The 13,676-nt window shown below is 49.3% G+C and overlaps 1 protein-coding gene across 1 annotated transcript in view; it reads right to left on the bottom strand.

Annotated features, from left to right (window-relative positions):
• The window catches only part of TNIK (TRAF2 and NCK interacting kinase), a 150,936-nt gene extending 137,531 nt beyond the window's left edge, over positions 1–13,405 (bottom strand). The window contains 1 exon segment of the mRNA XM_036388836.2: positions 13,140–13,405. Coding sequence (XP_036244729.1) covers positions 13,140–13,196 — 57 coding nt within the window. The 5' untranslated portion in view covers positions 13,197–13,405.
• Positions 13,406–13,676: the final 271 nt, after the last annotated feature.

Here is a 13,676-nt window from a genome sequence, read left to right as displayed (position 1 = left end):
GACTAGAGGTCTACTCTCAGTGTTCTGCAAAGTCTGGAAGGTGGGGAAAATCCAGACCTGGCACAGGTGAAACCAGAGCTGCACTGCCAGGGTCTCACAGCACAGCTCCTGCTGGGGGCCAGAAAGGGCTTCTTCTGGTTTTAAACAAACTCCCACTTGGAAAACAACTGAATATCAACAAGCAAGCTAGTATTTCAGCTCTTTTTAGGAAGGAAATGGAGTTATCCCCATTGGATTTGCTCCCATCTTTGCCAGCTGCCTCGTTAACCTTGAAGGCAGATCAGACCAACCATAGCAGTGCCAGAAACAGCCAAGCACCAGCTGGAACTGCTTCAGTAGAGCAAGACCTCTGCCCCTAAGATTGGTGCACAAACCTCCTGCTTTCTCCCAGGTGGCAAAAGACAATGCAGTGAAGGACAGAAGGTATGTCCACTCTGGTCTAGCCATGTGGAACAGACAGGTCTCAGAGGAGCAGCTGGCTTAAGAACTTGAAGAAAAAACAAAAAAGGCTCAGCTCTCTTTAAGAGGAAAATGTTCCATTGTTCCATAATTAATGGAAAGCAGAAGAGGCTTTATGGACTCGTTGAGAAATGAGGGTGAGCATTAGAAAGCACTTTTCAGTATTTCATGATCACAAGGTGAGCTGCTTGCATAATACTGACAAAGAACATGAATGCTGATATCACAAGGCAGTTATGAAACTTGGGCTTTAAATACTGAATAACAATAACTCAGTAATTAAGTCTCATAAGTAATTTTTTCTTCTTTTTTTTTTTTTTTTCCTTAACTGCAAAGTAGATGCTGCAACCTTCAACTGAGGCATGACTGTCCTCTCTGGTAAGGTTTACACATGATGGTTGTCCTCTGCTCCCACCACCTCACAGCACCAGGGATCCATCCCATCCCAGAGCCTCCCTGCCAGTCACATCCTTTCTTCAGGCCTCCCACTCCTGTAGGAGAGGCTTCAAGATCACAGCAAGGTTCACGCTGTGAACCTGAGAGGGGCAGGAGGACAGGGAATAAACCTGAATAACTGCATTCTGCCAGTTAACTGCTAAACCCCCAACAAGCTCTTCAGCCTCTTCATGATGTTTTTTTGACACAAGCACACATTCTTGTGAATTACTCCAGCGTGACCAGGACACACAGTCTCCTGAACAAGACACACAATATAGAGCAGCAAAATGTCATGAAAATCAAGGGCAAATGAACACAGAAGACAGCCCCTCCCCCTAACACCACTTCTATTTTTAGGCAGCCATATTAGCTTGGAGCAGTTTTACTCGTTTCTGATAATGAGCAGAGCTTTTGCATCTTCTCTTGAGGACATTTCATCTGTGCAGGCTCTTTGCTGTACACCAGCAGCACGGAAGAGGTCACATCAACGGGCAAAACCAAACCCACCATTTATTGTGAAAGGGCCTTGAGAAACCAACTTCAGCTTTGAACTTCTGCCCTTTCTCGCTGGCCAACCACAATGCTCCATTTTTGGGGGGGTAGGGTCTGCCCACCTGCAAGGTGTGCCTCCAGGTCCATCAGATGATAAACTTTTGCCTATTCAAGAGGCACGATGAGAGCTCCTGAGAGCTCCCACAGCAGCAGGAGCACTATGCTAAAGCAGGAACTAATAAAGAATTGGGTGATCATTATCAAACGAGCAAGCCAAAAACAGATGTGCTCAAGATCTGGGTTCCACTGTGCTGGCAGCTTCTCTTCAGGAAGTCTCATTCCTCCACCCCTCAGAGAGAGCTATTCCTAAGGTACTACGCACAATTTTCTGCCATGCAACCAATTTGTACATTCAAGGTCCTTTGCTTGCCTCAGACTGCCTTGATAGGAACATCCAAGAGTAAAGTTCTCTTCCTTCAGGTGCATTCCTCCTCATCCCCTTCCTCCACAGCCCTTCACCACCACCCTCCTGTCTCCTTGTGCCCACACTGGTGCTGCCTAAGGCAGCAAGATCCTGTATGGACACCAGTCCTGTCTGGACTGCCAAGAGGCAAAGTCCAGAGGGCAAGATACACCTTGGAACAGGTGGCAGAAGAGAGGGAAGGCAGCTTCTCACCTGGAAGATGAAAGCATGGCACAAGCAGCTCAGGGATCTCTGTTTTATCACTCAGAGAAGAAGGCAGGCAAAGCCTCACACATTTATCTTCATTTTTTTCTTCTGAATTTTCAATAAGCTACTTGAAGTCCTCTATTTGCCCTTTGGATTATAGTCTTTCAAGAAGACCTTTCTCCACGCTTCTCTACAATTATGAGATCTAGGGAAAAATACTCCCCCTTCCAAGTTAACTTCTGGTGTCAGCACTTCATAGAATTTCCTGACTACAGACAAAAATCATGAGGCTTCTGTCAATTGAGAAACCCCCTCCCAAGCACAGGAGCTGGTCACTTCTTGGTGAGCTCCTGCCCCTGGTCACAAACACCTCCACACCAGCCTCTCACTTCTTCTGTGGATTGTGAAATCTCATTTATTGAGGAAAAACACTAGCTCAGTAAGAGGAAGCATTTAATACAGCTAGTAGATGATTAACAAGTGAGTGCTCAAGTCAATTGCTGCAGGAGCACCGCGAGTTCCTAAGGCCATAAAAAACTTCTCACACGTCAGAGGCGAGGAGTTCACGGGGAAGCTGTGCCTGGCCAAGCCCTCACTGCATGGGACCACAGCCTGCAGCTCCTCACCTTCCTCCCCCAGCCTCCTGGCTGCAGGTCTCTACATCAGTGGTACCCAGGGACCAGAGTGTTTTATTGCTCCTTTCACATTCTCCCATCAGCCAGGATGCCTCCAAGACCTCCCTCCCCATGCTCTGTAGAGGTTTCAAGACATAATACATATAAATAAAAGACCTACGCACAGCTGAGCACCCATTAACCCCCTCCCCTTCCTCCCACCCTCTGTCCCACCAGCAGGCACTTGCCCTCTGGCCAGCTGGGCCATCTGGCAGGAAGGAAAGTTATCAGGGTCCCCACCCTCATGTAACAAACAGCATGTCAAGGCAGCACTGGGGAGGAAGCTACGTGGTGTTTTGTGGCTCTTTTAAACCAAGGCCAAAGAAGAAGCAGCATTTCTGCCAGGATCTTTGCCTTTTCACGCCCAAGTCACCCAGAGCCAAGTAAAGGTGTTCAGTGCTCTTGAGTATCAGTTACTTCTAGGCAATAACATCCTGAACACCCATCCTGGCTTTTACAGAGCACAGCGAAGAAGTTACAGGGATTTGGCACTTTCTCCTTAACAGGCCATCATTAACAAGTGACTCATATTATATTGCAGTGTGAGTCATCTTGGTAGAGGTCACAAACGTAAGTGACAACTAGTCTTCAATTATTTCCTTCAAGCTGAATTAAAGGTGTATTGTTATGCTAATTTTATATCTGCTCTATCCTATCTTTCCTTCAACTGTCTCCAGAGCAACCTGGGATTTCAGCTCATGGTCCAAACTACCTCTGGAAGAGCTCTTTCACCAGGGTGTTGTTACAGGTGTTCACAAAACAGGGAGATGCCAATGGAAAGACTTCTGGATGGGCTTCCAGCTATGGCAACTAAGAGGTAAAGCAGCTCTCCATCCATCCATCCATCCATCCATCCATCCATCCATCCATCCATCCATCCATCCATCCATCCATCCATCCATCCATCCATCCATCTCTGCTCCACAAGGACAATGAGCTGCTGTGTTCCTGCCATCTTCCTGCTCTGCTCATGCTTTTTTGTAGCAAATCCCCAGGGCCCTGGGGTTTGCCCAGAGCTCAAACACAACCACCTTCAGGCTGCCACATCATATACCTGGCTCCAAGAGCAGGGGAAAAGCTCAACAAGCAAAATCACTTCAAACCATGCCCAGCATCATACAAATATTGAAGAAGTTATTACATGGCTAGTGTAAAAAGGGGCATTTTCAGCCATTTTCTGTTTTCTAACCAGGCAGACCCATATTTCAGCCTCTCCTCTTCAGAATGTGTCCATCACAGGTCCCCAGCCAGGGGACCAGGGGCAGACAGCATCCCTGCCAGGGCAGGACACAGTCACTGGAGGACACTTGGCTCAGAAAACAGAGTTTTGCCCATTAGAAATCACAGCCATTACGAGCCTGGTCGCCAGTGGAGCATTCTGTTTACATTTACAACTATCAAACACAGTCCCACTGGCTGTGAGGATCACTTTGGAGAGCATTTGTAAACTGCTCTCACTACTGGAATCCCATTTAGCTATTATAGCCTCTTCAGCCATACTAACACACAGATCCCCACAGAATAGCAATGGGAAGAGCAGAGTCATCACACTATTTACTGAAGCTAATCAATACATAAAGGCTGAAGATTTATTGCACTGAAGACAGCCTGTCTGCATGGCCAGAAAATGCATTTAAAGTCCTTTTCATTTTGTTGCTTTGGCCTCTGGTTCTTCTCCAGAAACATTTGCCTTGCACACCCATCTTTCTTTCCTCCCCAGATGGTGGCACCTGCAGACCTCTGAGAGAAGCCCCTTCCTCAAACACCTACCATGAGTATTCAGTGGGAATATAAAACACAAACCCACAAGTTTAAGGGCACTGCACTTTCCTTTCCAGCCACGTTTCATGACTGTTTTGGGATCTCCCATCTGAGTGAGTAGCCTGGAAAATCGTGGCCTGTTTTGAAGAAGGTCCATTTGCCAGGTACAGGGACACAAGCTGTGCTGTCCTGTTCCACTCAAGAGGGAACAGTTAGACCCACACTTATTTTTATTTATATTTGTATACTTTCTGTTAATATATATAAATAAAAGAGCTTTGTAAGTGCCCTGCAAAGCCCAAAGCACATCTGACCTGCTGTGTTTTGGGGTTGACCACCCACCATGCTGAGAAACCACCAGAGATTCACAACTAGTGAGCCACAGCTGGGGAAGTGCACTGAGCTGCACCAGCAAAATCTCATTCTCTGGTTTCATCTGGACTCGTGTTCTGGGGAGTAGAAGCCTGGTAAGCAACAGCCACGAGGCTTAGTGCTCCTGAAGCACTGATGGTAATTAAAACAATCAACATCTGGCAAGTAGACACATTTGGTTTGGTCACTGTATCAGCTGTATGGCCCCAGTGTAACAAGTATAGAATGGTTTGGGTTGGAAGCAACCCTTAAGCTCATCCTCCACCATGGGCAGAGATGCCACCCACTAAACCAGGCTGCTCCAAGCCCTATCCAACCTGGCCTTGAACACTTCCATGCATGGATTATCTGTCATTTCTCTGGGCACTTGTCCCACTGCCTCACTACCCTCCTAATACTGCTAAGAAAGACTGCAGTGAGGTAGGGAGGAGATCTGCTCTTTCCCTTTTGCCAGTTTATCTCAAAATCACACAAAAAGCTTTTATGCTTTTGTATGAAAGAAAGAGGAAGAGACAAATATATTCTGATGTACAGGGAGATTTCTATTGTTGCCTGGACATCAAACAGCACCCAATTAGTCCTGCAAGGATCTGACCCACAAATTATGAAAATAAATGCCTCTGAAGCTTTGATCTCTTGTATTTCTATAGCATGCTACAGCAGTTATTAGACACATTTTATTAGGCTCAAGCTGTGCGATCTTTTCCTCAGCAAAGGCTCTACCACCTCCAATGCATCCTAAAGTCACCATCCAGCAGATTAAGGGCATGATCCCAAACAGTCACTTCTGTCATGCACTAAACACATGACTCAGCTGGCAGTAGGCTTTTTCCTGCTGAGTTTCAAAATTAGGAGAAAAGGAATTTTTAAAAGGAAGGGGAGGGAAAACTGTCAGCCATATAAATTTTTTACTTTTCTTGTTAGCTTATAAAGGAATATGCATGTGAGGCAATATCCCTGGCTTTTAAAGAGCACTGCTTTTAGAACAATTTGCTGTTCTGAAAGCAACGCTTTCTGCACCCTGAAATGCCACTGCTGGCGGGAACAAGCAAAATCTGTAACAAAAGGTTGTGTGCACTCTGAGGCTGAAAACCACACGTGCACTCAGGCAAGCAGAAACACCCACCCTCGCTGCAGCAGGAGCACTCAGAACCAGGAGGATGTTGAGCTTGCACTGCTCAGGCTTTGCTCAGAGGAGCAGCTCACTGCTCAAAGCAGCACAAACCAGGCAGGGACAGTGCCTGCCACAGGGTAGGGCTGTTTTAACCTGAGTGCATCCATAGGAAGGATGGGACCGTGTCACCCACCCAGGTGGCACCTCACTGACTGGCAGTGGATGGTGTTTGCACAAAGCCATGAATATCTGACAGAGCTCCTGTGGCAGAGCAGAGCTGGTTACCCACAGCAGAGCAAAGGGAACACCTTCTGCTGGCCAGGGTAACTCAGTTTCTGAGTGGGAAGCAGGACAGGCTGCTGGCTGCCCTCGGATGGAAGCAGGAGCTGCTATCCAACCTGGCCATTCCAGTGCTGCCTGCCTGATTACCATCATTTATTACCAACACACAACCTTGAACTTCTGGCAAGCACCGCAGCAAATTAACACAGAAAAGTGACATTCTGGATCAAAGGGGAAGGTTTTTTGATTGGCCATTACAAAATAAAAATCAAGCATGCAGAGAGATAGAACTGAGCCCAGAACTGAGTGCCAACTAAACTTCTTATCAGTGCTTCCCAACCTTGGTGGCTTTTCCTCTCCTTTCACTAATGAGCCACTGCAGGAGCTCCCCAGGGCTGGGGGCTGATGTGCTGGGCATCCTCATCCCAGGGCAGGAAGGGGATGCTCAGCCCTTTGCAGGGCTCATGTAGAAACAGCCATGGAGGAGGAACACAGGGAGAGGGGGAGTATCCATTTTCCAAGGACCATGTTCCTTGGCCAGCACTCCTTTAGAAATCATAAACGATTTACATGGAAAACATCAAATCTCACTTACATAAGTTGTATTCCTGAGCCCAGAGCAGACTGACCATCACTTTCAATGTGCAGCCACATTTCAAAGTGACAAAACAGGACAGGGGAAGGGGGCTGGGGAGAAGGAAATTAAAGCAACTGGCCTGGAAATTAACACAACCTCTCACGCAATGGAGCTACCCATGACTTAGGCTTGTGGGGTTCAGTCTGCACCCTGCTTTAATGGCTGTGTGAAAGGTAACAAAGAAGGCACCTGAGCATCAGCAAACAGAAACCTCATGTGATAGAGGCTCTACACCTGCAGAGCAGTCAGGGCCAAAAAGGCCACCAGAAGGGAGAAAGGATCAGCCAAAATCCTGGGAGAGCAGATGCAGGATGCCCTTCACTCCATGAGGCTCCTGGTCTCGTCTGTAGCTGGCAGCAAGGCAAAACAATATGTGTGCTCCCCTGGCAGCCAGCTGCCTTCAGGTGGCAGGTCCTGAACCCTCAGCCATCCTCCACACCCCGAGGCACAAGAGTTCTTGCCAAAGCTGTTTCTCCCCACCAAGCACCCTTTTGCCTGCTGGTAGCTTTCCCTGGGGAAGCATGGGAAATCTAGCAGGATTCTATGCCTTTACAGATGAGGCATGAAGAAACGAGACAGGGATCAATAGCCTGTCCTTGGTCTGCAGGTCAGAGTCACAGAACTCCCACTGGTGTCTGTAATTACCCTTGCCAAGAGTGAGGGTGCATCAGGAGGAGTCAGGCAAGGGGCTGCAGGGAGCAGCTCAGAGCCTGAGCCCAGGAGCTTTCCCCTGACCTGGCCTCACATGAATGATGATTTCCAAGGACACCTCTTCCACAGCTGGGTGATTCATCCATGGGGATTTACACACAGATCAAATGGAAACTCATCCCATACAGACTGTGCCACTACATCTACAAGCCTGGCATATAAAAACTACCTTCAGGTAGCAAGGTTAAAAACCTCCTCTAACTCCTCCTTGTCACATGGATTAAAAACAGACCCTTTATTTTAAATATGCACACCAACAAAATGTTCTTTGTTGCTTCAAAGCTTGTTTCAACCTCACAACCTTGCACTCAAACCTCAGCCTGCTCAAGCATATATTTTGCTATAAATTCACTCCAAATTATTAATTTTTATGGCTGCCCAGCAAAAGAGCATTAGTGAGAACAGAGAACTCTCCATGCCTTCAAAAAGGCCATACACTGCTGTGCTGTGGAAGAACTGCAACAATGAGGAAGACCATTGCTGAAGAGTAACTGCAGAAGAGCAGCAGCTGGGCTGCACAAGTCCAAAGGGCAGAGAAAAGAACACAATCAACCCCAGAGAAAGATCTGACAGAAGACAGACCCTTTTCCATGGTAACTTTTCATGAGTACACACAAGAACATGCATAGCTGCATAGAGGATACATCTGCACCAATGGCTCAAGGAATAGGGTTGGACATTGCCATCCCTTTGGGATGATTTAAATTAGAGGAAAGATTTAGATGAGATGTTTGGAATAAATTATTTTCTTAGAGAGTAGTAAGGCACTGCAACACAAAACCCAGAGAAGCCGTGGATGCCTCATCCCTGGAATTGTTCAAGGCCAGGTTGGACAGTGCTTGGAGCAACCTGGTCTAAGGGAAGGTGTTTTAGAACTAGATAAGCTCTGAGGTCCCTTCAAACTCAAACCATTCCATGATTCTGTGATTCAGAGACCAGTATTCTGCTGCAGTTTTATGGTTTAGAACTCAAAAGACTCCAAAATAGACAAAGCACATGGATACTGTCATGTTCCACAGCTTACATGTGCACTGAATCACAGTGGAAGAGGACAGATTAAGTCCCTAATGGAATACTCTTGAGAGTATCTTTCCTCAGGAACTGGTAATATATATATTTATTTATTGAACATCTGCCCCAAATTCTGCAAAGTTATTTGCAAAAATAATATTAAATTATTTTAGTTTTAAATTATATATTAATTTGCAAAGTTATTTGCAAATATAGCATTATCATGTAAATACAGCAAAATAAGCTTTTCATGTCTTTTTTTTTTTTTTAATCTCTAGAAGTCATCTCCAGTCAAGTTTGTTCCTCTTTCTATTTAGGAAGGTGACCTTTACAAAAGCTGCCCAAATTCTGTTGAGCTACAGAGTTTTTTTTTAAAAGGTACTGGAAGAAGAAGCCTAAAATAATGCTGCCAGAGTAATGCTCCTGAGTGGTGGCTTGCAGTGCTTATCCCACAATAGAGCTTCTCCTAAATCTTTAATGATGCTGAAATATGCCATAAACTGACAAAGTTCTAGAAACAGGACAATGCCAGCATGTTTGAGTTTTGTGGGTTTTTAACATGTCAGCTTTTATCTTCATTGACAGTGATCAACAAATGCAAACAAAGGGCCACTGAAACTTCACTTCTACACAAAGCAAGCTAAAGGAAGAGTAGTGACATTTTTGGGTTTCATCCAATTCTTCCCAGCAACAGCTAATACTCACCGGCTCCTTAAATTCTGTGCTGTCTCCTCTCCAAGCCTGAGCATTAAAGGCCAGGCTTTTCCAAAACAATAAACGATTTTAGGGTACAGTTTCCAAAGAGTGCACGGTCAGCACTTCACTAAAGTAAACAACAAAAGCCTGGGGTTCCTTAATGAGCTCAAAACAAAAGCAACATCCAGGTACATGAAGAATACAATTGCTTTTTCCCCAGAAAGGCTCTTTTTAAACTCCCTGCCTAGCAGGAAACCCCCAGCCAAGCTGTACATCCCGGCTGAGCCTGGTGCCCTATGCCCAGGGCGAGCCCCTGCCCGCAAGACAAGGAGCAGCTGTGAGCAGGAGGGATTGCTGGCCCCAAGCCAGACCCAGCCCAGGGGTTATCAGCTCCCTGGGAAAGGTTTTTCCTCCCCGAGATCTTTTATAACCTCCCACACACCTTGCAAAGCAACTGAGGTGAATCCAGCTGTGGCAGCTACTGCAGAAGAGCCCAGCACCACTGCTGAGTGCATCAGCCAGAGGCCCAGCCCTGCAGATGGATGCAGCAGAGGAAAAGCTACTGACCTGAATATTTGAGAAGGATCAAGGCCACTGCCTTTAGCAAGAGATGACAGGCTCTTGCATTCGCTGAGACGAAAAAAAATGGGGGGAAAAAACACCAAACCCAGCCCTATCTTCCTGCTCTCTCCTATTGGGATCAGCTGTGCATTTCCCACCACAGACCACGGCCCACTGCATCCCTTCTCACACTTTTTCATTTTATTGCAAAAATCTGCTTCTCCAACATGCCTGTCAACAGTCAACAGCCTGTGTGAATCCCAGTGTCAATCATTATTCTGTTAATAACACTGCCAGGTCATCTGGCTATTAAACATGCTGAGTGGACTAGCAAAAATATCACCTTGCCCACACAAAAGAACATTATAATGCAGTTTATCTTATCCCCTCGTCAGTATAATATGCAGTGCTACCTGTTTCGATGGCCTCATTGTTTTAAATTACAGTTTTCTGCAACATTAACGATCCTCATTACCAGCACCACCACTGGAGGATCTCTGGTTTGAGAATCCTTCCTATCCTGGCACGCTCAGTCCTCTGCACCCACAGAGGCACTCCTGGGTACCAGGGCAATGAGCACGGTGCCCAGTGATGGATAGAAACATGTCACAGAGAAGGCAGGAGCCAACCCCAAGTGCACCAGGCCGTGCATTTTAATCAGAATTCAGTGCTTTGTTCCTGCCCAGCCTCCAGCACATCAAGCAGATGCACTGCTGCGGTGGAGCCCGACTGTGTGGCAAAATAAACTCCACAGTGTGGCAAAAACCAGAGCTCCTGCCACCTCCTATGTCACCTTCCAGCCCAGATCTATAAATCCCACCCCACAAGCCCGTGGGCAGTGGCAAACTGAACTGAATGATGGTGTGCAGGGTTCTGCTTGTGCTCAGCCTTAAACAGCGTGCTGCCATCCTGCAAATACACCTCCCTTCCTTGGGATAGCAGGAGGCAAGCCAAAGCAAAGCACTGGGCAAACTGGCAGTCAGAATTCCACCTTTCTTACACACATTTGCCCGTGGCTCATAAGCCCCAGCCTCCTGGAACATTTCAGTGACTCAAACTCAGAGATAAGTGTCCTCAGCACTTCCTTTCCCCGCTGCTGGGAACAAATCACCAGATTTTAGAGCCACTACCTGCTCCCAGCATTTCACAGAGTCACCTCTCACCCCTTTAAACACAGAAGCAGCACAAGAGCAACAACTCCTCCACCCAGACTCATCCACAAACCCACTGCAATGTGACACCTCTTTTCTGATACATAAAAATTTTGCAAGGCTTGGGGAATTACTCCTCCCTGCCATGTTTTGTGCTCAGGCAGCAAATTTACTATCGATTTCTGATTCAGACCCCATGGAATGATTCACGCCTCGTGCCCTATCTGCTGAATTTACGACCTTTAACAATTATTCTAAGTGCTGGAGGAGCTCAGTTTAGAAGAAGATCTATTCCTCGGCAAATTAAGCTCCTATTCTTGTCTCGCTTGCAAACCACCACATCTCCCATCATTTACAGGAAAGTGCCACAGCAGGTCTGTCCCCCTGAGAGGGGGCAGAGAGCTGAGTGGCAGCAGCCCTGTGCTGGCAGAGTGGCCACTGCTGAGCAGGAGAGCAGGGAGTGGACAATGCTGGGCAGGAGAGCAGGGAGTGGACACTGCTGGGCAGGAGGGCAGGGTTTTGCTGTCCCACCCTGGTGACAGTCAGGATTTTGGGTCCCCTTGTCTCCGGTTACCCTGAAATGCCAGCACTGCTCTGCTTACCAGCCAGGCGCTGCCGCTGCGTCTCAGGGGGAGGGAGGGAATATACATTTCCTCCCAAAGCGAAAACAAAACCCTGACTGAGGCTGCTGTGTGTTGCTATTAAAAAGCCACAAACAGAAAAAAAAAACAAAAAAAACCCCAACCTAAGCACGTGTGGATATGGTTTTAAAAGGACATTATATCCTAGTTCAAATACACTTCCCAGCACAGATGTTAAAACAAAAAACTAAAAAAAAAAAAAACAACAGAGGGTGCAGAAGAAGGAGGCAGCCCCCTCCCCCCCAAATTACACTGTTCTCCTGGATTAACTCCACCAGCTTCAGCAACCTTTCTCCCAAGGCACCTTCCACCTAAGAGGGGAAACCAGCTCCAGGTCTGTTTTTAAGGCAGATGGTTCCCCCATTCTAATCTCATCTACACTGTGTATTGCTGAGCAATCATTTACACTATTAATCAACCAGAAACTCACCAGAAAGAAAGTAGGGCAAGTGAATAAAGATAGACTTCTCTTTTTTTTTTTCTTGCACTGAAGCAAATAATATTTCTAAAAATACACTTGTTCAAGTCTTCAGCAGATTCTGCTTGATTTTATTTATTTGTCTATGCAGCGGGTTGTGTGGAGCAGCCTGGCTGCTGCCTCCCGCATAAATGCTGTTTCTCTCAATGACTCCCCATGCTCGTTTCCAACGAGCCGTTCTTACGGCCATGAAGATGGGGAAAAGGAAGAAAGTTACAAGAGAAATGGACCAGGGGGGACATCAGGCCACAGCCCACGCCGAGGCTGACACGTCTGACGAGCCTGACATTTCAAGGGTACATGCTGGGCTTCATTTTCCAGGGGGGTGAGGAGGAGGAGGCAGCGCGCAGGAACACAGCGGGAGAGGGATGGAGAGAGGGATGGAGAGAGGCTGCGGGGCCGGGGCGGGGAAAGCGGGGTCTGGGGCTCAGCTCCGCACCCCGGCGGTGCCCGGCCCCGCCATCCCTGCCTGCCCACGCGTGCTGCCCGCGGGGGATCGGTGCGCGGGGGTGTCCGGGTGGGACCGGCCCCGCTCCCCGCCGCGGGGACCCGCCCGGCCGCCCGCACCCGCGTCCCCGCGGCGCTGCGCGGGTGCGCACACACGGACACGCACACACGGACACGCACACACCTGCGGGGCGGGCACACTCACACATACACACACACAGACACACACATGTGCGGATGCGCACACGCGCGGATACGCGCACACATGTGCGGATGCACACACGTGTGGATGCGCGCACACGCGCGGCGGCGGGCGCGCACATGCACGCGCACACGGTTATCTTACCCGCATTTACATACGTGCAGGCGCACATTACACACACACCGAGCCCCGCGGACCCCCAGCCCCATCTCTCCGCCACCGGGGAAAGGATGGATGGATGGATGGATGCATAGGTGGATGGGTGGATGGATGGATGGATAGATGGATGGGAGGGGTGCCGCTCCCGCATGCCTCCCCGCCATCCCCGGCCCTGCGCCTCACCCGCAGCGCCGAGAGGTCTATCTCGTCCAGGCTCCGCGCCGGGGAGTCGCTCGCCATATTTCCGCCGCCGGCCAGGCGGCCCCGCCGCCACCGACCGGGCAGTGGCGGCCGCCGCGGCGCTGGCGCTATTTAACGCCTCTCCTCATGCGGGGCGCCGGGAAGGAGAAGCCGCCGCCGCCGCCCCTGTCCTTCCGCCCGCAGCGCGGCTGCCTAGGGGCGGCCAGGCAGGCAGGGCTCGCCGCGGGCTGCGCCGGGATGGCGGCGGCGGCGGCGCATCGCCGCGCCCGCCCCGCACCGCGCCCGCACGGCCCCGCGCCGCCCCTGTCTGTCACCGCGGGGGCGGCGCCCGACCCGCCGCCAGGGGGCGGCGCCGCGCGGGGGCGGGCAGAGCCCCCTCAGGGGCGGGCGGGGGCTGCGCCGGGAGCGCCGCGGTGGCGGGCGAGGGCACGGAGGGGGACGCGGCGTGTGGGGCAGCGGCACCCGCGGAGGGAACGGGCGTCGGGACCCTCCGGGGTGCACAAACGGGCTCGTTCAGCG

Source organism: Molothrus ater, chromosome 10 (genome assembly GCF_012460135.2).
Source record: "Molothrus ater isolate BHLD 08-10-18 breed brown headed cowbird chromosome 10, BPBGC_Mater_1.1, whole genome shotgun sequence".
Lineage (NCBI taxonomy): Eukaryota > Metazoa > Chordata > Aves > Passeriformes > Icteridae > Molothrus > Molothrus ater.
The sequence above is the reverse complement of the archived record's forward strand: the minus strand, read 5'-3'. Positions and strand labels throughout refer to the sequence as shown.